The sequence below is a fragment of the Acanthopagrus latus genome, unplaced genomic scaffold, assembly GCF_904848185.1.
Source record: "Acanthopagrus latus isolate v.2019 unplaced genomic scaffold, fAcaLat1.1, whole genome shotgun sequence".
Lineage (NCBI taxonomy): Eukaryota > Metazoa > Chordata > Actinopteri > Spariformes > Sparidae > Acanthopagrus > Acanthopagrus latus.
The window spans coordinates 84,736-110,396 of record NW_023504081.1 but is presented as its reverse complement, the minus strand read 5'-3'; the positions used below and the strand labels follow the sequence as shown (position 1 = coordinate 110,396).

Here is a 25,661-nt window from a genome sequence, read left to right as displayed (position 1 = left end):
ATATTATTAATTTATTGCAAAAGTGTTTTGAAGCACATAACTGCTTCCTCTGTCTTACATTGCTTATAGTTTATCTTTACTATCTTTTACTTGGTAACTGAATGAAAACTACATATCAAACAATGAAAACACACAGAACAGTTGGGAGAGATGTTTTATTGCAAGAAACAATTGTAGACATACAAAATAAATATCTAAAGTGGAACAGTTAAACTTGCCAGTTGCCATGGATGTGAACATTCAGTGCTGACTTTCTACTGAATTGTGTCCAGCCAATATAGATACCTAGCCTACAGAAGCTTTGTAAGCTGGTGCTGGTGCTTTCTGGGGCAGAGAGTGAGAGCTGTGCTGCCTGCCTGCGTGGTGCTGAGGATTCGTGCAGAGTTCCCCGACGCTGAAGGACAGTATGTTAGGTTCAGTCCTGTCCTTGATTGAACCTTGGCACGTAACTGGCTATAACGTCCAGCTTGTTGGGTCTTTAATACTGAGCCGAGAGGTCTTCAGGGATTGTAAGTTTCAGCACCTCGTTCACATATGGGCCAAGGTCCTGGAAAACCTTCTTGAAGATCAGGTCCAACAGTGCATCAACATAGTCTGCAGTGCAATAAACAAAAATTAATGTTTACAAGAAAATGCACTAGAACCAAAAAGCCTTGTGCTGCAGTGTTGTCAAGTGTCTCTTCGTATTTCTCCTAATTTATACGTTCTCCTTATTTATTATTTTGAAAACCATCAAAAAAATAATCCAGATTTGATTTGTTTATTTTCAACTGTTTGTGTTATTGCCTGTGTGTCCATCTTTATTTTTTATTCGTGGGTTTCAAATAAAAGATTGTAAAACATACGGAATGTTGGCTCTGCTTTCACAGGCTTTGCAGTTCATTCTCCATGCATAGATTTGAGGAAGTTGACTGTACAGCAGCTCTCCACCTGTAGATGTTGCCTGTGGTCAGTCAGTATTTTCATTGTAATGCAGGGCAGCCAGGTAGAGTCTTGGGTGGAAAAACAGTACTTTAAAAATCATAGTATACACACTAAACTATAATCAGCTAAATCAACAGTGATGTTTTATGTTCGCCAATCCATATTCATAACAGAGTAAAATAAAACAACATATTAGAGTAAAATAGTGACTAACATTACATCATATGCTTTTGTTCAACAAACCTGTGCTTCTGAAGTGAGGCCGGAGAGTTCTCATGGAAAGCTGTGTGCCAACCGTGCATTTCACTGGTTGGTCTGTCTGGCAGGCAACATGATGCACTACAGACTGCTGTACAGATGTGCTTGGCTAAACACAAAAGGAAGGAATATGTTCTGTGTCTGTTTTCTCATGTTACATGAAACAAAGCAAGGCAAATTCTGGCAAATCATGATCCAAGCAAACCCATGCAAATCCCTCATTTCACATTAGATTTAGTAAGTGAGCAATACATATTGGCAAGGCAACTTTTCTGTGTCCATGCCTTCATATAACTAACGTTAATCGTAGCACAGCAGACAGGTAACCCCTGTCTCCGGCTCCAAAGCAAAGTAATGATTGCTTGACTGCAGATAAAGTTTTGATACTGTCAGCTCGGGTCTCTCGTACCAGCAGCCAAGGTGCTCCTGAACGTCTAACACACAGTCCTTTAGCACAACATGCTAATTGACGTAACGTAGCTCACTGGCCGTGAATAACAGAGCATTTCATACCGTCCTCTCTGCGTGTTCACGGCGGAACATTAGCTCTCCGTCCGCAAACAACTGAGACAATTTCACACCGTCTGATCGGCTGTGAGCATGTGGGGGAGACGGTTTCCCATGCGTGTTCATGTCGGAACAGTAGCTGTAACAACCGAGAAGTTGTCCGCGGACGATGAGCTAGCTAGCGCTGCTCGGCCGTGAACATGACGATGGCTAGCTAGCGCTGTTCACGGCCGAGCAGTGCTAGCTAGCTCGTCGTCCGCGGACAACTTCTTAGTGGTTCACCGGCCGGTTAGAAGCGATCAAAGCTCAATATCCCAATTAATTTTCTCAATTCACTGTCATGTTTTAAAAGAGTGCTGATATGACAAATTAAGGTTAGGCAACATTAACATTACCGTGAATCCTAAGACCAGTAAGCCCAATGTTGTAACGTTAGCTCAGCCTCATATTTACATCACCGGTTAGCGTTAGCTCATGTGCTAAACAGCCAAAGTAACACAAACAACACTGTTTTTAAAAATACTTGCAGTTTCTTCTTCTGTGGCGTTGACACGGACAGTGGGTATTGATCCATCTTTGAGGAACAATCTCGTTGCCAGTCCAGCCCGATACTGACCCTGGTTGCTGAAACAGTCCGGTGTGAAGTGATTGGCACAGACAACAACGCTTTTGCTCAGTGAAGCTGGGACGTTTCCCTGAAAAATAAAATTTAGCCACTTCGCTCTGATATCCTCTTTGGTATAGAGGCGATGTACGGAAATACGAGTATCCGCGCATCCGACGACAGAGCAGGAGTGCTTGGCTTTCGGGTTGTACACAGTTGCGGTCAGGCTGTCGCATACAAGTGAAGCGAGAAAATGGCGGATCCTCCTTCAGGTAGCTGGTGTAATATGGGAGGAGATATCCAGCGTGAGGGCGGGAGCATTCAAATCACCCGTACTGTTACGTAAAATCCAAATGGCTCCTTTAGAGACACATTTCCTGACTCCGCCAGTTTACAAAACATTGACTTAGTGGTGGTGAATCACTCTTAAGGCGTCGGGAGGCACTCCAGGTATGCACATATACATAGTAAAACAACGAAAAAATGAGTTTTGCATAATATGTCCCCTTTAATGTCACTAGGCTCTGAGAATGTACCCAAATCACAGCATAACTTAGTCACAATTCTTTTACCTTCTTTCACATGTTCTTTCAAATGATTTTTAAATTCAGCTTGAGTTTGAAATGTGCTCAAACAGTCCTCAAGGCCTACAGTACAGACAAGGCCTGAGCTCCTCCGGTGATGTCCGTGACGCTCTTTGTAATGCTGAGTTATTCTTCCTTGCCCATTGGTGGTGAATGCACAACACTTACATTTCCACTTCATGAACTGGACATGCTTGTTGACACCTGTAAATTGAAAATAAAAATGAATTGCATGTTTGGTAAAAGACAATGTGTTACAAAAATAACACCCAAATACTTATATATTTATTTTTCAAGTATTAGAATTAACAGAACAGTATGATCTAAAGTGCAGACTAAACAGCATGTTTGTTGGGTGGAGAAATAAAATTACATAAATCAATAAATAGCCTACAAACACTGTTGATTTCTTCACATTTAGCTGACATTAAAACTAATAGGTTCATAAAATTTGAGGATACACTTGCAGGGGTTTGCTGGCCTATTTAATTTGCCATGAACATTACCTGGCCTATATATGCAAATGAGCCTTGTGCTTTTTATGCAAATTAGCCATGCAAGCTGCCTCAGAGCCTGCACCTTGTTTCAGTTCCATTTTCATTCATTGTAATGGTAGCGGATGTTTATTTCTCTCCACCCAAAATTAATTTAATGTTACATCCTCCCTGATCCTATTTTTTTTCCTTTTTTGCGAATCATCTCAGCATTTTCTGAATCAATATTCAATTGGGGAAAAATTAATTGCAATGCACCGATGAATCTTTTTTTTTTTTTTTTTTTTCCCCAGCCCTGGAATATACTGACGTTACAGGCTAAACCAAGCACAAAGTCCGTCTCGATGTATCTGTCTTGTCTGCACCACACACACCCAGAGCGGGGCAAAGGTGACGAGAAAATGTCTGCTCTCGATTTGAGTCCTAACTTATCTCTGCAGCATGCTCAGGAAGATTAAGGTCACAAGTAATTATCGCCATATAAATAATTATTAAACAAAATGAATACATTAACGTTTCTACTTACTGGTCGATATAAATGCAGGAGCGAGCAAAGCCATTGAATGTCAATCTTCCAGCCACAGTATTGCTTATTTTTCCCTAGACTTAGCTGTCTAACAGCTAGCTTTACTAAGCTAATGTTAATGGCCGCTAGCAAACCATCATAGTTAGTTCAGTGGCCCACAAATGTAAAACAAATATTGTGGAAACCTTTAAAACTAACACTAAGGGCTTGTATTTTCACAATGTTTTGCATCTATCAAAAGCATGACTGACTAATGTTAAGTCCATGAGTAATGTGCGATTTTTTTTAAGCTAACATCAAGGCTAAGTATTTAGTTTTTCCAGGCTATTAATAAGCAAGACGTCAGGTTAACGTACATAGTTAACTCTATTGAAGTTATGGAATCCAAACTTAAGGAAGCCAACCTAACATTTTAATATAACGTTAATTTAAACTCACCTCCTGGCGCTTTTTTCTACAGATGACTTACAAAGGGCAAGTTAAGTCAACTTGGACAGAGCTTACAAAAATTTGAAATAGTCAAGACGAATGAATTAATGTAAGTTAAACTTACGAAAACTAGAACAGCCGAGTTCAAAATCCAAAAGTTGTCAGAGATCTTTGTGTTAAAGAGAAACAGCAAGTGAACATAACTAAACGGGGCTGCAATGATTTACAGTGTGGAAATGCTATGCAATGTATGTGGCCTCCAAGTACCCATTGTGCTGAAGGCAACCATGTCCTTGTTGTCCTCCTAACCCCAACCCTTCCGGAATTATAAGTGTTGGAAACCAGCCGGAATCTGCTGAAAATTCAACAAGTGTCAGGGCCAAAACCCTTCCTCCAGGACATGTTTAGGGGCATGTTTCAGGCCATTTGGAGTCTGTAGATACCTATAAAAAAAGGTGAAACCTTAAATAAGATGTGAATAAGATAAGTGAAACAGAAAAGTGAAAGAGGTAAATGCTTTTGTCACTGATAAGGGTTGGACTCTTTGGTCTGGCACCAGTGTTCCTAGGGAATTCTCTAGAGTGGCTGTACCCAGCACAGCATACTGCCTTACCACACAGGCGTATGCTATGGTGGGTACAGCCACTCTAGAGATTCCCTAGGACCACCGATGCAATTAAGCCTCCACGCCGCAGCAAGGCAGAATCCATGTGGAGGAACCTAAATAACTACAACTATATACAAGAAACTAAATCAAACTAAAACTACAACTAAGTAAATCAAACTGTAACCCAACTAACTAACTGTACCTAAATACAACCCCATCTAACTAACCCCCAATGAACTATATACAAGATAATGAACTATATACAACCTAAAGAACTCTAAACAATTGAACAACATTGAACAACAACTACCAAACTACATACAATACAACTATTTACAAACAAAAAAATAATAAGGAGAACGTCGGCTGGGCTTAACTCATATCTCTGTTGGTCGAGGTCAGAGAGCACTGTCAGTAGGAAACACTACTAAACCTTGTCTTGTAATTTTTCCTACTGACAGCACTCTCACCTCGATCAACAGGGATAAAGAGTAAAAACCACCGACGTTCTCCGTCAAGCAGTCATTTGTTTAAGGAATGGTTATGTCTCATGGGGCGATTCACCTTGTCTTTGAGACTCTCCTTTCTCCGCTGTCTCTGGGTAAGAAGGGGAAGTGAATGTCTCTACAGACAGTGCTGCTGGATGCTGTCTTACTCTTTGTCTTCTCTGTATCCACATTGGTTTTAGATTAATAAGGGAGTAAGTCCCCCTTTTCAAGTGTTGATTCACTCATCTGTGAGCTCCTTCTCATGTTGCTATAATGTTGCTCATAGCGTTCAAAGTCATGTTGGAACCAGCCATAGAAATCGTGTCTGTGTTTTTGTTGTGTTCAGGCACATTCCCCGAGTGGCCAGATTTTGATCTATAAAATATTAGTGGAATAACTAATAGGAGACAACTCAAAGGAGAACATTAGCCATATCCCTGTTGATGGAGGTCAGAGAGTGCTGTCAGTAGGAAAAGTACAGCGAATGTCTGGCAGAGTATTCAGCAGGTATCAGTGTGGCATTTAGAGCCAACCTATGCTGGCTGACACAGGTTGACTCTAGCCTTTCTGATACCTGCTAAATATTGTGCCAGACATTCACTGTATGTTTCCTACTGACAGCACTCTCTGACCTCCATCAACAGGGATGATGTGTCAAAACGGCCAATGTTCTCCCTCAAACAATCACTCATCGAGTGGCAAGTTGTGCCTCATCGGGGAAATTATCTTGTCTTTTAGACAAACTTTATCCTCCCGTTACTGGGGAGGGAAGGGAGGGGGAGTTGGGGGCTGGGTGGGGGTTGAGGGCTCTTGAATCCCTCAACCCCAAAAGGAACTCCTCGTCTTCATTTCTGCCCAATACCTTTGGTGGGCAGAAGCAGCTTGCCCAGTCACTTTTAAAATTTTTCCAGCCCACCCCATAAGGATTAATGGGAGTAGGGATGTGGAAATTTGACAAAGTGTTTTTTGTAAAGGGTTAGGGGGGTTAGGGTTAGGGCCAAAACCTTTCCTCCAGGACTCCTCCGGAGTCGACGCTTCTTTCCACTCGGTGAGCCACGAGTGGAAAAAAACTTGCTGTCTGACTCTGGCTGTATCTCCTGCTCGTCTGCCCCCCACGGAGCAACATCCAGCACTGGAGGTGCCCCCAGGTCGGATTCAAGGGAGAACGGTCGCTGCGGTGGAGGTGGAGGTGTAGCTGGAGGCGGAGGTGGAGGTGTAGACGGAGGTGGATGCGGAAGCGCAAGCGGAAGTGGAGGCCACAGAAGTGGAGGCCACGGAAGAGGCAGCGGTGGTGGAAGTGGAGGCCATAGAAGAGAAGGCAGAGGCAGAGGCAGAATGGGAGGCTGCAGAATGGGAGGCTGCAGAAGAGGCAGCGGCGGTGGCTGCGGGTCCAGCTGTGCCCCGTTCTGCGGCTCGGTGTAGCGGGCGATGTTTAAGCGGTGACCACCTGCCTAAATAGGAGAATGAAAGAAAAATTCATTTAACCACACAAATGACTGCTGCATCTAATAGAGGAAATAATGACACTTAGATAGACTTACAAGGACCCTGGGCTGTTGGCACAACAATGTCTCCCCGTAGCACGGCTCTCCGCACAGGGCACGGTGGCAGGGTCCGCTCCCGTGGCCTGCCACACTCTTGCTGGGGTGGGCTTGGGGGAAAGTCCCCCTGCTCCCTCGCCTTGGCCTTACGAGGCTTGGTTGGTGGGCTTTTTTTAAATCTACCACTCTGTCATAGTCAGAGAAATGACAACAAAGAAAAATACATCAAAATATTACATATAAATAAACATCAAATATAATTGTTTCCATTGCAAAAGCAGCCTTTAACAATATATGCTAGTGACTTAGGTCCAACTTGCCATTTTAGAAGTCTTGAATCAAGTGGTTGAATAGAGATACATGTACAAAAAAAAAAAAAAGAAGGAAACGTAAAGATAAATGATGAGAATATTATCATTATTCAAATGAATAACAATTCTAAACATTAAATATAATTGTTTTTATTGCAAAAGCAGCTTTTAACAATATATGCTAGTGACTTAGGTCCAACTTGCCCTTTTAGAAGTCTTGAATCAAGTGATTGAATAGAGATACATGTACAAAAAAAAAGGAAACGGAAAGATAAATGATAAGAAAATTATCATTCTTTAAATGAATAACAATGCTAAACATTAAAAATAAAATTGTTTCCATTGCAAAAGCAGCTTTTAACAATATATGCTAGTAACTTAGGTCTAACTTGCCCTTTTGGCAGCAGGTATAGAATCCCCAAATGCAAATTGATCTGTTTTATTTGAAGCTTAATTGGCGAAGTTTCAGGAGCAGGACCACACCTCAACACTCACTAAGGAATTTAAAGAGGGTTTCATGATCGGACTGTTCGCCCGTCTTCCATTTCCTAACTTCTGCATCAGCCCCCTTGGTTTCGCAACCAGGAAATACTCCGGAAAGAAGTGCATCATCAACAATCTTTCAGCACTCCACGGCAGTCCCATCCCCAGCATCATTAGCTTGATCCTGAGTGAGGACTTCCCCGTTCACTACACTACTATCAAATATGCCATCGCCCTTAAAAGACCTAGGCCATGGAAGGTCCTAGAAGGCTGTGCTTCAGTATTCTACATCAAAGAGTGGTTGAGAGTCTTCTGTTCAAGTTTGGCAACATTTGGAGCTGAAATGAGTTTTTCTTACATTAAAGAATCTTAAGGGTATATGTTGGGTGCTATAGCCTTTATATACAGAGAAGATGGTCCAAACAGCCTCCAGAAGTTTGGGGACAAATTTAGGTCACTTCCTGTTGGGACACACGACAATTTCTAGGTCCCGGTGTTCAGTTAGACCTCAGCCTTACTTTTTCTAAAAGTGACAGCGAGTCGGTACACCCACATTTGGCTGAACAGGCCTCAGTCATACACTCACAACTTTCCTTCATTCACGTCTTTTCACCTTTGGTTAGCTGGAGTTGACTACAAACACAGTAGTCTACAAGGATGGACTGAGCTTTTCTCGAGGAGGGTCAGGTCCTTTAATGTTTGTAACCGGATGTTCCAGATCTTCAATAAGTCTGTTGTTGTGAGCACCATCTTCTTTAATGTGGTGTCATGGGGTGTTGCCATTGAGGTGAAGGATACAAACAGACTAAATAAACTCATTAAAAAGACAGGGTCTGTAGTTGGCTCTAAGCTTGTAACCTAAATTCCCCTTGGGGATAAATGAAGTTATCTATCTATACAGAGGGTTCTTGTGGTTGGGCTTCAGTATTCTGAATGTTTGGGTGCCTTTGAGTAATCTGTTCAATGTTGATGCCTTTCGAAGCTCAAATCTGTGTTATTTCTTTCATTAAAGGATCTCAAGGGTAGCTGTTGGGTGCTTTTGCCTTTGCATACTGAGAAGCTGGTCTGACTGGTCAAATTGAGGTCACTTCCTGAGAGTAAACAAACTCATTGGTCAACATCTATCATATCAGAAAATCAAGATATACCCATCACTCAAGCCTGGGGTAAAAATGTGTAAACACCACCACCCTGTTCTCTGGCATCATCATAAGGCCCCATATGTTAAAAAAAACCCTCTGTAGCTCAAGCTTTTGGGAATTAGAATATTTACATTTCTGCTTTCCAGCATCATCAGTAAGAGTACATGAAATTTGTCATTCTCTTCAGAACATTTTATATGGTTTGGCCTGACAATGGAGGGAAGAGAGTCGAGTTGCCAGACAAAGCCACTTGGGGGATTGCACCCCAGGAAATACGATCACCACTCTTACTAGAAGGTTACACACAGGTTCGTAACACCGCTTGATTTAAAGAGGACATGAGAGACGGACTTCCAAGTACACGAGATTTTAAGAAGATTACAAGAACACAAAAATGTTGAATATGCAACCTGAGCATCAAAATAATAGAGCACTATAAATTGCGGTGAAAAAAAAAGATAAACAAATGGCAGGACCAGGGCTAAGGCTTAGCTTGGTGGACAGACTAAAAAAAAAACACCCAAAGGGGGGGACACAACTCAAACCAAAGAAAACCACTACAAACCACCATGTGGCAGACCAAATTCAAGAAAACAAAACAAGAGTCATACAAAACCACACACACTCATCGCACTCACACCAGCAGACAAAGAAATGAACCTAATAACTAATTACATAACGAGGACCAATTACAAATCTATAAGAAAACAAAATAACATGATAATGATAAACAAGACACCAAAACTCAGCTGTGGGCAGGGACCAGGCGTAATATTCCCTTTAGCCGAGGAAAACAAACCCGACAGCAGAGTAAACTGAATAAACAAATGAAAATACTCAACCCAAAAGAATAAACCAAATAAGCCAACAGAGGAAAAAAAGGAAGTTACTCAAGTAATAAGAGCTGTGTTGATATTGAGAGTCCCAAGCTGCATGGGCACACAGCGGATTATGGTGCCCCCTTTAATCGAAATGGAGGAGGAGAGATAAGGTGTGGCTTCAGCAGCTGAGCAAAGAGAGCTTAGCATCCAGCTCCAAAACACTGTCACTGTTTCACGGTGAGGGCAGAGAGCCAGTGCCACAGTCCTCAACCTCCCCACAAAGACGCCCAACAGTACGGCCAACACCAGCCGACCATACAAATCCAAGCTCGGTGCAAACCACCGTAGCACGCCAGAAGGAGCCCTCTCCTACTGAGCGCCAGGCAATAGTGTGCACGCCCGCCATGGCCCGACCAATTAACAGGTGGTACTACTGCCCAATCATGCACAGGTGATGTTAACTGAGTAGAGGTGGAGCAACACTCAACCTGCCACAATAGGAGAAATCTAAAAGTTGTTCATGTGTGTTGGGCCTATATATACACACACTGAAAAGCTGGTCATGATTAGACTTAATATGTACAAACTTTTAAGCTCAAGCCTGTGAAATTTTGATTTTTAAATTTCTGGCAATTATTGGCAGGAGTATGTGATGAAGTTTATCATACAGTAGCGTTTCAGTACTTAACCTTACAAATTAAGAAATAAAGTCACTAAGTGTGGCAGTATGAACTGTTTTATTACACAAAACAAATTTGATGCTTCAGAAAACACCAACAAACACAAGTCATAATTGCTATATAGAGGCAACTGGACTTGTTTCATTTTAAGGGTCTGGTTACAACTGAAGAAGCCTCATGCATGAGGGGTGAAACGGAAAGAAAGTGAGAAGTTTAGCTGCCTACAGTATAGCACTTAAAATGACAATGACCTGGATCACTTCTGAACCCTCAATAACAAATTCAAATTTGTTTTGGTGGTTAACAAGTGAACATTTCATTTAATCTTTTTTTATTGTCATTGTCAAAATAATTTTGCGATAATTTAGAACTGGAGGAAGGAGATCGGAGTCAGCTCAAAGTTCAAACAAGGTTTTAATCTTGTACAAGAGGAGCATTCACAGAACAACACACAGGTCTGTTACAAAGTCAAGACTCAATGTCTGAGGAGAAAAGCATGACATTCATCCCTCTCTGCAGGGGTGTTTTTACCCTAATAATTACTAGTTTATGCCCTGCACTTAAAGGAATAATTCACAGAGAAGGAAGTGATAACATTCAGTGGTTACTCAATACCTTAAATAGGCCATATAACAACACAAAGGGTCATAAAACAACCTAAAGGCCACAAGTTACAGGTCATGTTAAACAGTTATATTGAACATTCCTATGTAAGACTTCAGTTCACATCTCTCCTTATGAAGTACAAAATGTCCATCACAGTCATCATCTTCTCAGTCACCGCTTTTTATTCTCCAATGACCCCTCCTGCCTTCTCGTGACTTCCACTTTCCCTTTCTTGCCTCTTGGTTTATTTGAGGGCTCTACCTGAATACTTGCTTCTTCCATGTCTTTGTCACTGGTCTTCTTCTCCGAAGGCTCCTCCTGTGTCTTTACTTCTCTGGTTTCTCTTTCTTCACCTTCACTGCTCGTCTTCTCCAAAGCTTCCTCATTTGTATTTACTTTTCTGGTTTGTCCTTAATATTCCCTCCTCTTTCTTCTGAGGACATCTTTTTCCTCCCACTTTAACTTCTTTACATTTCACCATGATGTCTGACAGACCCTCCTGGCACGTGCTTCCCCTGTGGGTCCCTTCATTGTAATAAAATAATGATTGGTTACATGAATGATTACAAGTGACAAATTGCTCGGTATTACCATTGATAACATAGTACAATATTTACCTGATTTGTGATTATCTGTGCAGTTGTGGATCCGACCTGGTGTGTCTTTTTGTTACTTCAACCATATTAAAAAGATATCTATTAATACAACTTTACTCAACAAGCCCTCTTTATTTTATTTTCTCATAACTATTTGCTTCCAATTTCCAGATATTGGCATGGTGACTTCAAAGAGAGGCGACTGATGACCTTTTCACCATATTGGTTTTGTCAAACCCAATTTTTTATGAATGACTGCTTAAAATATGTGCTGTGCCTTGGCTTATATAGGCATACTGCATCTAATAATAGTGAAACACATGCAAATAAGACCTCAAAAAGATATTGTTGTTCATGTAGCTCATCTAGCAGTAATGTTGTTGTCATCTCTGGGCTCTTTTCCTCAAAGGTTTCAGCATGTAATTTGCTGATAAAAGAATTCTGTGGCGGCCAGGCTGGGTGGAATGATAGAGCAATCTTTATTGAAACAGACCTTGAGCCTTGAGTCCGGATCAGAGGCAGCCGCTTTCTGATCTTATCAAATCTGTGGACAAAACAATGCCAAAATGCTTTGCCCTCTGCTCTGTCAAAGCTCCTATCAGCCTTTGCTCTCAGGAGATCTAAAAAAATGCCACCACACCTCTTCCCTTCCTGCACCGGCCTTTAGAGACCCTTTTCCAGTAAACACCCACTTCTTCTTATGGTCATTTTGGCATATTGTCCAATAGACTAAAAGAGGAGTTGACCTGTCTCCCTACTCTTCTCCCATTACTCATCTGACCTGGCTGCGGTCAACTGTACGTCTTGTCCCCAAAATGACCCAAATGGGTTTCTTATACTTCTACGGGAACATAAACATGAGGGCATCTCCCACTATTTGGTGAGGGGCCAACTTCAGGTTTTAGTACTTTACGATGGCCTGCCTTCTGCTAACCTTTAGCACTCACCAGTTCAAAAACTACTTTAGGACCCCTGGAGCTGTGAGCCTCCCTCTGTCTGCATCCCTTAATTCACATATGGAGAAACAATTAGTCATTGTTCCATCTAAACTAAGTAAACTCAAAAATCAGAATGTGTTGCCCTCCAGATACCTCAAGGGGACATACAGAAAGTGCAAACCGAGTCAGGAAAACATCTGAAAATGCAAAACAGCAAGCAACCCATGTTACCAATTTTCTGGAGTACATGGCAGACGCAGCAATTCCAAATGTTGACCTTATTTTCCTAGAGAACCATGGTAGAGTCCATGGGTAAGTCCTACATTTTAAGGGTTATCATTGTAAAGTATATTACAATGTATCAGAGTAGCAGACATTACTCAATTTGTGTTTTTGATCCACAAGTTTTGTAGTGCACCTCCAAGAAAAGGTGTAGGAACACAAGTCCTTATAATAGTAAATTAGGTGACGACAGCTGATGTTCTGTGTCTCTTTCCTTGTGATCAGAATCAGCAGATACCCCTCCAACAGCAAAACTGCTCTGGGCCTCCTCCTTGTTTATCTTTCCCCTCACATGTCAAACTGTTTTTTATGACATGTTTGTGTAAGAAACTGTGACATTTCAATCTACAGCAGGGTCTGTACTCATCCAGAGCTCCAATAAGTTTTGAATAACTGGAATCTCATTTTCTTAATTTTAATATGTTAAGGAACAGCAGGATATATTCATAAAACTGATGTTTTCCATGTTTCTCTATGTTATTACCAAGATAAAGTTTGTTGCTTGATGAGTTAGTTTGGGGGACAACCACCCCTTCTCTTCATTTGGCCCTGGTGAACAGACTTTCACAAGATTCTTTTTTGTTTAAAACTTTTGTTATGTACCAGTAAAATGTCTGACATTTTTTGTTAAGAGGGAGCTAGAAGGACTATGTTTAAGTTCTAAGTCCTACTGTATGTGCAAGTGTGTTTGATATCTTAACTAAGTTTCACATTTCTTTGATTTTAAGTAATTTCAATTCTGTCATGTTATTTCATGTAGACAAAGACTACTTGTTAAGCCATGCAATTTCTTGGTCTATGATTTGTGTGGGGTCCTAATTTATTCCTTGTGTAGTCATCGTGTGGTCAGAAATACTTGTTGAAGTACAAGTTGCATGCATTTCAATCTTTTTTCTTATACACTTTATCATTTCTTCAGTCGAAGCGACAATATGGGACATACAACCTACCAGAGAGTGGCAACATTTGTGTGTTGGGACCCGCAGGTTAACTCATTCATTATGGATTTCAAAATGGACCCTGAACTGAACGCAGTGTCCCAGAATTCCCCATTCTTCACACCTAGGTGCAAAATTCAAGTTTGAGCTAGTATTGGTCAGGGTGACAGAACCCCCGCTGACCTCCTTGTTCTCTCTCTCACACACGACGCCCTCTACTTCTTCAACTTTGGATCTTCAAGCTCTCCTCTCCACTTCCCCCACACGGGGCTGCCTGCCCTCAAGATCTCTTCTTTTGGGCCCAACAAGCTATGGAGGGATGTTAGCGCCAAGCTGCTTTCCTTGCAAAGGAAAGGAGCAACCAGTTTCCTCCTGTGCTGACTTTCATCAAACCTTGCACAGCAAGAACAGCTTTGTTCAACATTTGAACCCCAGCCTTCCACTGCAACCACCAGCACCGTCTCTTCAAAGACTGGTAACGTTGAACTGGGCTTAAATAGCATAGCATGGCACGGCTATGCACATGTGACAGGTCGTCTCCCTCCCTGCCACTATATGGCACTGTGCCAACTTATTGGGCATTCTAAATGAGGGGCAGCACAGTGCACCCTTACATATAGAGGTGCAGACACACCCGTCTCTTCCTTTCCCTCCGGTGGCTGCTGCCTGGTTCTTGCAGTAGTTCAGCGTGGCCGTTGCAGTTGTACGATCCTCCTCATTCAGGTGATGCTCTCTGCCGGGCCTCCATTGTGCATCTGTGCATAAATGGGCATTTTGGTGACACCATCTCCACTCTTTGCAGCTGAGCGGCTGCTGGGGCTGTGGGAGATGAAGCGCTCTGCCAGAGGCCCTTGCTGGATGCGCTCACCTGTTCCTTTCAGTAAGTTCACAATTGTCTGCCACCCAGCAGCTCCGTTGCTCAGTTCCCAGCTTAATATTCTTTGTGTTCTGGTGTAGCTGAGTGATTGACCCGCGGCATGAGCTGTTATTCCTCCGATGGTCTGGGGCATCACTCTAGCTTTGCGTCGTGGTATGTATGAATTCATTTTTCTAGAGATGTCGATTTTAATGATGTATATATGTTTGCTAAATTATAGTGGTGTGCCTTCTTGTAGAGGCCGTGGTGAATCGTTGGCCTGTGTCCAGCCATCCTTCCTGAAGATCCATGCTGCTGTTTTGGCTCTATGAAATTGTTGGACGTGCTTGCTCTCACTGACTTTCAGTTTGTTAATCAGCTGTGTGGCTGCCCCATGAATGTGTCCTAACTCGAGCTGTTCAGTTAAGCCGTTTTTGGCGTGGGCCTGGCTCTTCAGTTCGTGGTCACTATTAAATAAAGCTGCCGACTTCTGAGCCATTTAAAGAGCATTCCACTGTTTTCATTGATTTGTGCCTTAATAATTAGTTCCCATTTTGTTATTTTGTGTTCTTTGGACGTATTTTGTTTTCATTGTTTTGTCACACCAGCCCTGTGTTGCACCCTGTTGCATGTTTTAACTTGTTTTGTGTGTTTTGGTTAGGTGCTGTGGTCCAAGGCGGCAGTTCAGTCCCTGGTGGTGGTCCCCCTCACGAGTGTCCAGTGTGTGTGTGTGTGAGTGCTGTTTCACAGTTGTTTCAATTTACAGACCTCCCTATTTTTGGTTCGGCCCTGCCGCCTGTAAACTACAGCCCTGCTTTTTAATCTCTGCTAGTGCAGGGTGCTAATTAACTGTGTTAACTGGTGTGTGTGTGTGTGTGTGTGTGTGTGTGTGTGTGTGTGTGTGTGTGTGTGTGATCTTTTCAGAATCAGAATCAGAATTCCTTTAATGTCCCGCAGATGGGACATTAAAGGGTCATTACAGAGACCTATTACAAGAACAGAAACAATAGCAAAAATAAGCAATACAATTATAAAGGGAAGAAGTAGACATATATACATATTTACATGATATAGTGCAAAACTTAACAGCAGATTTTCTTGTTTTGTTTTGTATTGCTTTAAATGTAGATTTTAAATACAGATAATAAATATGGAATAAATATGGGTGTTAATAAAATTGATCAGACAGTGCAAAAACAGAAGTGACCTTTGTGCAGACATACTGCACAGTGCAGGGTACAAGGTGAGGACTACTGGGAGCAGTGCTGGTTGTACAGTCTGACAGCAGCAGGAAGGAAGGACCTGTGATACCTCTCCTTCACACACTGAGGGTGTATCAGTCTGTTGCTGAAGGAGCTGCCCAGTGCTGTCAGAGTGTCCTGCAGGGGGCGGGACTCCTGCACCAGCAGTGATGTCAGCTTGTCCATCATCCTGCTCTCTCCCACCACCTGCACTGAGTCAAGAGGGCATCCCAGGGTGGAGCTGGCCTTCTTGATAAGTTTATCAAGTCTCCTCCTGTCTGCTGCTGAGATGCTGCTGCTCCAGCAGACTATGCCATAGAAAATGGCTGATGCCACCACAGAGTCATAGAAAGAGGTCAGGAGGTCCCCCTGCACCCCAAAGGACCTGAGCTCCCTCAGCAGATACAGTCTGCTCTGACCTTTCTTGTATGTCGCTGCAGTGTGATCAGTCCAGTCCAGTTGTTGTTTATTTTTGCTGATTTACTTATGTTAAATAAAGTGTTCTCTTTAATTTGAAAACCTTCACTTGCCCCCCGTGGTATATCGAACCCGTGTGACCTTATTCAGTAAAAGTTATCTTAGAATTTCCTGGGGGTGAAATTACCCCAGGTGGCGTTGTCGCAACACTAACTCCTTCACCACCACGCCACACACAGGACTTTAAACTCTGGTTGATATAATGTGTTGTGACCTCAAGTCAAGTTATTGGTAGTTTGCTTTTCCTAGATGCTAATTCGATGTTGTTTGAATTATGCCTCACACAGACTTAGGGTCTCTGCATGCAACTAACTATCTTTGATAACCTGGTATCATATCACACATGCACACACACACACACACACACACACACACACACACACACACACACACACGCACACACACACACATTCCTTGAGCCTGGGGCATATCACACACACATCTGATCTCAGTGACCACTATTGCTTCTTTGTTCTGCCACACACACACACACACACACGCACACACACACGCACACACACACACAAACTTATTAAGTTTGTTTGAAAAACTTGAATCCATTGTTATGAGACCAATTTAATTTAATAAAATCGCTATCTTTTCCCTTCAAGGGTGGTGCCCCGAGGTCATCTAATACAAATTGGATCATATTATTTATCATAATAATTATCCCAAATTATCATTAATTATTATTGATTGTGCCTCATGTAATGTAAGTCCCAACACGATGCAAACACAGCCAAAAGATTTTACAAATGTTATTTATATAAGCTCAATTAATGCTAAACCTATGTATGATGTAGTATCCATCAACTCATGTTCTTTAAATTATTGCTTTACACAGTCCAGAGCAGATATTATGCAGCAAAGAAAAGGAGAATGAAAGGGAGGACAGAGAACCCATGCAGGACGGTGACAATCAAGGAGAAGAGGAGCCTGTGAGAAAAAAACAGTAGCAGCTTTGCAGGAAGAAGATTTCTGTGCTTTCAGATGCATAGGTGAGAGTTGTGATTAGTTGCAGTGCTTCCACACATACTAGAATCTTTCAGTCCAAAATTGGCAAAATATTTCTTTGTCGTTTTCCAGAAATAGATGATGACATCATATTAAGATGATGGGACAGGTGGTGGGAAACCGGCAAAGGAAGAATCAGAAGATGATTTAGAAGAGGAGGAGGTGAGTGAGACAACGGGTTCCAAGGATGGCCAAGAAAAGAGGCCTGGTGTCCCTGTCCTGCAAAAACAGGTGGAAAAGGTCATCAGTTTCAATGTTTCCACAAAATGTTTCAATCCAAAATAATCTAAATATATCGTTATGCTTTCCAAAAACAGATTTAATGAAAACTAAGACTAAACTAAAATGAGCAGTGAAAAAATAATTTAGTAAACTGAAATGAAAATAAAAAGAGACTCACACTAACTAAATCTAAACTGAACTGTAGATAAATCCAGCTTCGTTTTTGTTTCATTTCTCCCTTGATTCTTGCTTGTCCTGCGTCAGCCACTGTGCTGCTACCCTTCCACCAGTCCAGAGGGTGGCAAACAAATAAAACGAAGAATAAATGGAGTGCCTGTCAGTCAGCATGGAGGGAACACTAGCACCGAAGTCAGCACCAGGGAATAGCATCTGTATTCACCCAGCGGAGAAAGGTGAGTCAACGGAGCCAATTATTCAGGTGTGCAGCCTTCAAAGTTAGAAGCACAGCCCCAGAGCTTGTAGGGGCAACTTGGCTTTCTTTTTCCAGCAGAAAAAAGCTGATTTTCTACGGCTTGAGAAGTGGCAATATTCACGCCAGCGTCTTCTGGCATCTGGGTTGCCATGGTGATATATGAGCTGAGTGACTTAGAACACTACAAGTATCTGAGTGTATTCATCGACAATAAACTGGACTGGACTAAGAACACTGAAGACCTTTACAAGAGGGACAGAGCCGCCTCTGTTTTCTGAGGAGGCTCCGCTCCTTTAACATCTGCCAGACTATGCTGAGGATGTTTTATGAATCTGTGGTGGCCAGTGCTAGTCTGTTTGCTGTGGTGTGCTGGGGCAGCAGACTGAGAGGAGCCGATGCCAACAGACTCAACAAGCCGATCAGAAAGGACACTTTGACAACAGTGTCTGACAGGAGGATGCGGTCGAAGGTGTGGGTGATACTGCAGTACGGCTCTCAACCTCTCCACAACGCTCTGGTTGAACAGAGGAGCGCTTTCAGCGAGAGACTAATTGCTCCTAAATGCACCATGGAATTCATTCTTACCTGTGGCCATTAAATTGTACAACTCCTCCCTCTGATGTTCAGACTTATTTGGCTATTCATCTTTTCATTGTTTTTATTACAGTTTTTGTTTCCACTCAACAAACCGGTGTCTATTAAAACTAGACACACAACAAAACAAACACAAAACGTACACAAAAGCTCTTACATGAGAGATGAACATATGGCATAATACAAGAGGTGGTGGGTCAGTCTTCCAGCACCCGAATGTCGTTCAAGGGCACAACAGGCCCCTTAACAGAATGGAGGAAAGGTCCGGTCCGATATGCTCCAAGACTGGGCAACACACTCTGTAGAACTGATCTATGCTGTAATGTATGATTTTGGTGAGATATTCTAGAGGGATCAGTTCAAAAATTATTTTACGCCAACCACAGACAGAGGGAATCTTGTCGCTGACCCGCTGCAAGAGAATATTTTTCCAAGCTGCAAACGTTAGACGGTCACTTGGAAGACCTAGAATCCGGGACATGCTATTCATTTCTATATTAATCCCTCCAATAATTTCAACCTAATAACTAACAAATAAAAATTTATGACAAGACCAGAAACAATGAGTTAAAGTTCGCACATCAGTTTTACACTTGAGACACAAAGGGGAAAGAGAGCGGTTGAAGAGGTACCTGTGGTGAGGGGATATATGTAATCTGTATAAAATCTTCAGTTGTATTGCTCTTGTTCGAGTGCAAATTGAAATCCTTTTTGCAAGAGACCAAATGGAATCCCACTTTTCTTCATCTATGGGCACAGACAACTCCCTCTCCCACACACCTCTGACCCCCTGCACATCAGTAGTAGAAAAAACATTAAGTACACTGTAAAATGAGCTCAGAGACACATTCAACTGTTGTTGAAACAGAATTTTCTCAACAGCAAATATTTCAGGGTGATCAATTAGAGTTGTGTTTTGAATATATACATATTATATGTGCAATAATATAATGTGCAAAAAGCGAAAGAAATCTTGTTTGGCCAATTTGAAACTGTTAGTAAGCTGTTCAAATGACAGAAGCTTATTATCTGAGAAGAGGTCACTGAGACATTTGATATTCTTATTAGGTCATTGTTTAAAAAAATGGGGTCTGAAGAACCTGGGGGAAAAGCAGGATCATTTATTATTGGGGTAAAGATGGATGTTATATTTGATCTTCCCTCGAGACAGCAGACAAGCCGCCATGCTTTTAGAGTGTTGATTGTTACAGGATTTGTACAAAAGGTTTTAATTTCTTTAAAATTAATACAAAATAATAGGTCACTTAGTTTGCATTGGGATAATGCTGTCTCAATATCCAACCAAATTGAAGTTTTTCCCTTAAGCCAGACGTTTACAAATCTTAAATTTTAATATTAGGTAAGTCCAAGCCACCCAATGAACTTGATAGATGTAATACTGCCATCTTAAGCCTATGTCTACGCTTGTTCCAAATAAAAGAGCTGAGCCATCCATTAATGTCCTTCAATACCCTTTTAGAAAACAAGATAGGGATCATTTGGATAGGACACAATAGCCTGGGCAACACATTCATTTTGACCAGGGAAATCCATCCTAACCAGGAAACAGGAAGTGACATCCAACGCTCTAGGTCCTGCTTAATTTTGCAAAAAAAGGGTGCAAAGTTGGCTTTGTATAGTCGATCAAAGGATGGGGTGCTGAAGATGCCCAAGTACACAAACCCACTGGGAGACCGTTTGAAAGGAAAGGAAGGAACAGTAGTTGGTATTGTTGAAAGAGTACCAAGAGGCATGGCCTCTGATTTAGCCAAATTGATTTTATAGCCAGAGAAACAACTAAATCTGTCCATCACATCAGTAAGACTTGGTTCGGATGTTTCAGGGCCAGTCAAAAGGATAAAAACATAATCCGCGTATAAGGTTATTTTATGACACAGCTGTGTGATTTCTAAACAGCGTATTGTAGATGTCACCCTTATGGCCTCAGCAAGTGGTTCTATGGCCAGAGTGAATAGGAGGGACGATAAAGGGCAGCCCTGCATCACCCCTCTGTAAGTGTGCAAATCAGACCTGAACCCATTAGTCAGGACTGCTGCCTGTGGACTAGTATAGATCATTTTGACCCATTTTATAAAGTTCTCCCCAAAACCAAATTTACCCATTGTATACAGTAAGTAAGACCATTCAGTTCTGTCAAATCCTTTATCTGCATCGAAAGAAAGCACCAGACCGTTAATAGATTTTTGTTTAAAGGCTAGGATAGCGTTCAACAAACGTCTAACATTGGTGGCTGAATTCTGACCCCTTATAGAACCTGTCTGGTCCCCCTTTATCAGTACTGGTAAGACATTTTCTAAACGAGAGGCTAAGATTTTAGAAAGCAGCTTCCTATCGACATTTAAGAGGGCTATTTTTGGGCCTGTAGGATCCGCAAAAGTCAGGACACTTCCCTTTCTTTAGAATTAGGAAATATTGGCCTCCCTCAGTGTCTGTGGTAATTCACCTGTAGTGAAGGAATGGTTAAACATATAAAGAAGAGGTTCTACAAGAATATTTTGGAACTGTTTATAAAATTCACAACAGAAGCCGTCAGGTCCTGGTGACTTTCCGTTTTGTAATGTTTTCAGAACTTTGATCACTTCAGTTTTAGTTATGGGACTATTAAGGGCAGTCTCCTGCTCTTCTGACAAATTTGGTAGGTCAAATTGAGCTAAGAAATCCCCCTCTGGAGCTTGTTCGGAAGAGTACGGGTTTTTGTAAAAATTCTTAAAACAGTTATTTTTTAGTTTATTCTTGTGTACCTTGTGGCCTTCTTCATCAGATACAGCTGCGAAGGTGTTAGATTCTGCACGCTTATTAACTTAGTGCACCAGACATTTACCTGCTTTATCTCCATGCTCATAAAAACTCTGTCTAGTATACTTCATTTTCTTCTCTTCATCTCTAGTAAGAAGGCAGTTCAGTGCTGCTCCGAGTGTAGTGATTTCTTGCCACAGTGGTGGTGATGGAGAGGCAGTATATGCTTTTTCTTTATCCATCAATTCACTCTCTAAAGATTTTTGTTTCTCCAGTCTTTGGTGCTTCTTTGTTGCAGAGTATGAAAAAATTAACCCTCTCACATAAGCTTTGCATGTTTCCCATAGAAGAGAGGCATTACTGGCTGAAGTGTTGATTTCCAGAAATTCTTTAAGTTCAGAAGAAAGGTTGGAAGTACATTCCTCATCTTTAAGAATAATGGTATTAAGTCTCCAGTGACGAGACTCATGAAGCGCTGTTTTAAGATTAAGGTCCATAATTACTCCAGCGTGATCTGAGATAATTATACTGGTTACGATTACGATCAGTTCTGGTTTGGCACTTCTGCAGAGCCAAGAAAAATGTATATTGTTTATCAGAGGGGTGGGTACACCTCCAAGCATCAGTAAGCCCAAACTCCTCACATAGAGCATGGAGCGTGTTGGCCTGAGGAGAGGGGGGTGCAATACTATGTGGAAATTTGTCAATAAGCGGATTTAATCTTAAGTTAAAATCACCACCAACACTAACGGTGGAGTTAGAAAGGAATGAAGCTAAGTCCAGTAACATTTTGGTAAGGAAGGTGGTTGGGTGGGCAGGTGGAAAGTACACATTCATCATTACTATATTTTGACCTTGCAAAGTTCCTTTGATTATCACATAGCGACCCTTCAGATCTTTAACGCAGTCAGATATTATAATAGATTTTAAGGTTTTTCCTAATCAACACTGCCACTCCCCTACTTCTTGTTGTAAAGGATGAGAAGAATACTTGTCCGAATGGCCCTTGTTGTAACTTCAAATGCTCTGTGTCATCAAGATGTGTTTCTTGTAGCACAGCAACATCTATATCGTCCTTCTTTAGACATGTAAGTATTTTTCTCCTCTTAATAGGGCTGTGGACACCCTGTACATTCCAGGTGCATACTCACAGCTTATTCATCATTAGTATTATTCATATATCATACAAAGCATATTGAGCCAAAAGATTCACCACACTCTGGGTAAGAATAAAACAAACAAAGAAAGAAAAGTAAAGAGCTGTGTGACAAAACATTCAAAGAACAGTAATTTGGCAACAACCCTATTGAACATGTAGGGAAAAACCAACCTTCTCCTGCCTGCCAGCGAGAGCTGACAGGTGCAACTTAACTCACGCCTACTCATACACAAAACACAGTCTGTCAAGCACACGATGAAGTGGGACATTTCACGTGGTTGATTATGAGCAGTAGGAAAGAAAAGGGGCAGAATCACACACACCTAAATTTGGCAGCTGCTGCCATCACTCGTTGTTTATCAGAAAAGCTGCAAAATTTCATGATGATGGGTCTGGCGGGTTGGTTAGTGCCCGGCTTTGGTGCTAGGGAGTGGTGAGCTCGCCCAACTTGATCTTAGCAGTTTTAGTTGTGAGATTGAGATAGGAGGGAAGCCATGTCTCCATGAAAGTGACTTCATCCTTTCCCTCCGTGCCCTCGGGTAACCCTTCCAGACAAAGGTTACATCTGCAGCTGCGGCTCTCTAAATCATCTATATCGTCTGCCATGTCAGATACTTGTTTTTCGAGTTGTGTCACTTTAGCCTGCAACACATCCATCGTGTCTTCCACGCCTGAGATCTGTGTCTTGGCATCACTAACCCGCATTGCCAAAGCCTGAATCCGAGATGTTTGTTCATGGATGGCAGCAAGCACAGTGTGAACATTAGCATCCAATGACTTTGTAATGTTGTCAGTTATCTTACTCAAAGCTGAAAGAATACTCGGATGAACATCACTCCGAGTCTCCTCGGCCTCAGCAGTGGCTTCTACCTTGCTAGCATTAGCTTCTTCGGCTCAGCCCCGGCATGCTCCCCAACGCCACTTGTATGCACATCCGAAGCTGTCTTTTTCTTAGACTTGGTGGGAGGCATTATCGAAAAATAGTTGTCCAGGCTCATTATAGAGCTACCCTCATGCACATTTATAATGTTTCACCGGGTGAACATGTATCTTAGACAGATATTCAGAAAACCTCACCGTAGAGTAACAAGACAAGGTGTTCACACTACGACGCCATCTTGCCAACCTTCATCTGGCCATCTATAAGACAAAACAAACAATATAACTACTCATTCATTTAATTTATAATGCTGCAATCATTGCATTGTACATTGTATATATTTCAGATTGCATGCTTTACTATCTTATTATGTATTTTTTTGTCTACTTTAATATTTTATTTTATTTTATTTAATATCTACTTTAATATTTTATTCATTTCATTGTCTATTTTCGTATTTTATTCATTTCATTGTCTATTTTTGTATTTTATTTATTTCTTCATCTTTATGCCTTGTTTCCATTCATGCTGTATTTCTATTTTTACTTTGCATGGAGCATTGGAACAAAAACAATGTAAACAATGTATTCAGAATCTGAATCTGACTCTGATTGGATGAGATCCAGCAAGGGATTGTCTGTGACAACCCACTGGATTCCTGGAGGTCAAGCGAAGCCATTTATCCAAGACTTGCCCCAGTGGCTTTAGATTTAGTCAGTGCCGCTGCCTCCCAAGCATTTATGGAGCGCATTTTCTCTGTGTGTGGACTTCTGTCGTCAGGTCTGAGAAATTGGACTATGACTTCTCTTGAACAACCCATGTTCCTCAAGAGTGACAAAAAAGTCATTGCACTAAAGATATGTGTTGAGAGCAGTATGTATGCCTGTATGTGTATATGCATGTTTGTAAGTCCTCTCCACAATGGAGACCATTTTCATAGAGATTTCATAATGATGATGATCATTTCAGCTAATTGTCTCAGGGGCATAAATGCAGCCTTCATGGTTACAAGAAATAATTAGTGCAACAATTCCAATTTGAGACCAGAGATATGTTAATATAGCTGTTTCATTAAGCTCTTCAAACCATCCTGTCTCTCTCACCTTCTCTACTGCCACAAACATCCTGTTTTTGTTGCTGATCATATATATACGGTAGTTTGTCTTTGGATAAGGGCCTGTTAAATAAAAGTTGAAACAAAAGTTTGATAGATTTACATTCAGAAATCATTTAACTGATAGAACAAAAAATGACTATTTTATTTTCATGTTTGCAATCTTTTACTTTGGCAGATATGAAGCATCCATTTCTTATCAAGCCACATGTGAAATAACGGAGCATTACGACTGTATGGGGTGAGATGAATTGGTTTTTGTTTTTCAGTTATGGGAGTCTCACCAGTGTCAAAGGTTTTAAAAAAGAAACATTTTGCCTTTTCTCTTGCAGTTCACACCTGGTTTTGTGTATTAATGTTTTTTTTTCCCACAACTTCACTCTGGAATACAACCCATTTGAAGTTTTACTTTTGATTTATCTGTAGGTGATGGTTAAATATATTATATTTGATGTCACACATTCTTTCATCCTTTTCAGCGTTTACAAGTCAAGGCTTTCTCATAATACCTGAAAAACGACTAAGACTAAGACTCAGACTCAATAAAAACTAAACTGAAACAACTAAATCATTTGTTGAACTAAAACTAAACGTATATTTTAAAAAAGCAAACTGAAAAACTAAATGAAATAAAAACGAATGAAAATTTCAAAACTATAATAACCTTCAATCCAAGTGAAGGTGATGTGGTAATCAAGAGGTTTGGAGGCACTCACTCACAGGACAATGAGGAGTGAGCAGTGTGTGAGAGAAATGTGTCTGTGCTGCCTGCATTGAGGGCTGTGGACTAATTATGTGATGAAATGCAGGTTAAAATGTAAAGTGTTGAATAAGTTCTGTGATGAGTTAAGTTGAAATGTTTTTATTTAATATCAAGTGGGTTGAAAACACAGTTAATGACATGGTGTATTTTTTAAAAAGTATTCAAGCTAAAAGTAATTTGATAAATAATGATGTGTGTATTTATGGAATTAAAAGCTGATGAAGTTTGCAAGGTTTAAAAAAGGTTTTAAAATGTATTTAATTTGTTCTGGGTGTTTCTTGGGTTACATTTTTCCTGACACAAGGTGTTAATTACAACTTTGCTAACACCATATCAACACGCATGTTTGTGCACACGCATGCACGCACATTGATAGAGGCATCCCAGGACAC

The 25,661-nt window shown here is 41.2% G+C and overlaps 1 protein-coding gene and 3 long non-coding RNA genes across 4 annotated transcripts; 1 reads left to right on the top strand and 3 right to left on the bottom strand.

Moving 5' to 3' along the window:
- Nucleotides 1-237: 237 nt before the first annotated feature.
- LOC119016311 lies at nucleotides 238-1,229 on the bottom strand. The gene is made up of 3 exons (XR_005073999.1): nucleotides 1,168-1,229; nucleotides 846-992; nucleotides 238-594 (listed from the first exon to the last, which is right to left on the bottom strand). It is a non-coding gene; the product is annotated as an uncharacterized LOC119016311 (long non-coding RNA).
- Nucleotides 1,230-2,802: 1,573 nt separating this feature from the next.
- LOC119016314 lies at nucleotides 2,803-5,725 on the bottom strand. Its single transcript, XR_005074001.1, has 3 exons — nucleotides 5,498-5,725; nucleotides 4,594-4,769; nucleotides 2,803-3,081 (listed from the first exon to the last, which is right to left on the bottom strand). It is a non-coding gene; the product is annotated as an uncharacterized LOC119016314 (long non-coding RNA).
- Nucleotides 5,726-6,431: 706 nt separating this feature from the next.
- LOC119016306 (mucin-19-like) lies at nucleotides 6,432-10,125 on the bottom strand. Its single transcript, XM_037092070.1, has 3 exons — nucleotides 10,063-10,125; nucleotides 6,963-7,149; nucleotides 6,432-6,872 (listed from the first exon to the last, which is right to left on the bottom strand). The coding sequence occupies exons 1-3, from the start codon at nucleotides 10,123-10,125 to the stop codon at nucleotides 6,577-6,579; spliced, it is 546 nt and encodes a 181-aa protein (XP_036947965.1). The 3' UTR covers nucleotides 6,432-6,576.
- A 3,972-nt stretch (nucleotides 10,126-14,097) lies between these two features.
- On the top strand, nucleotides 14,098-15,462 carry LOC119016313. The gene is made up of 3 exons (XR_005074000.1): nucleotides 14,098-14,639; nucleotides 14,717-14,789; nucleotides 14,875-15,462. It is a non-coding gene; the product is annotated as an uncharacterized LOC119016313 (long non-coding RNA).
- The last annotated feature ends 10,199 nt before the right edge of the window (nucleotides 15,463-25,661 follow it).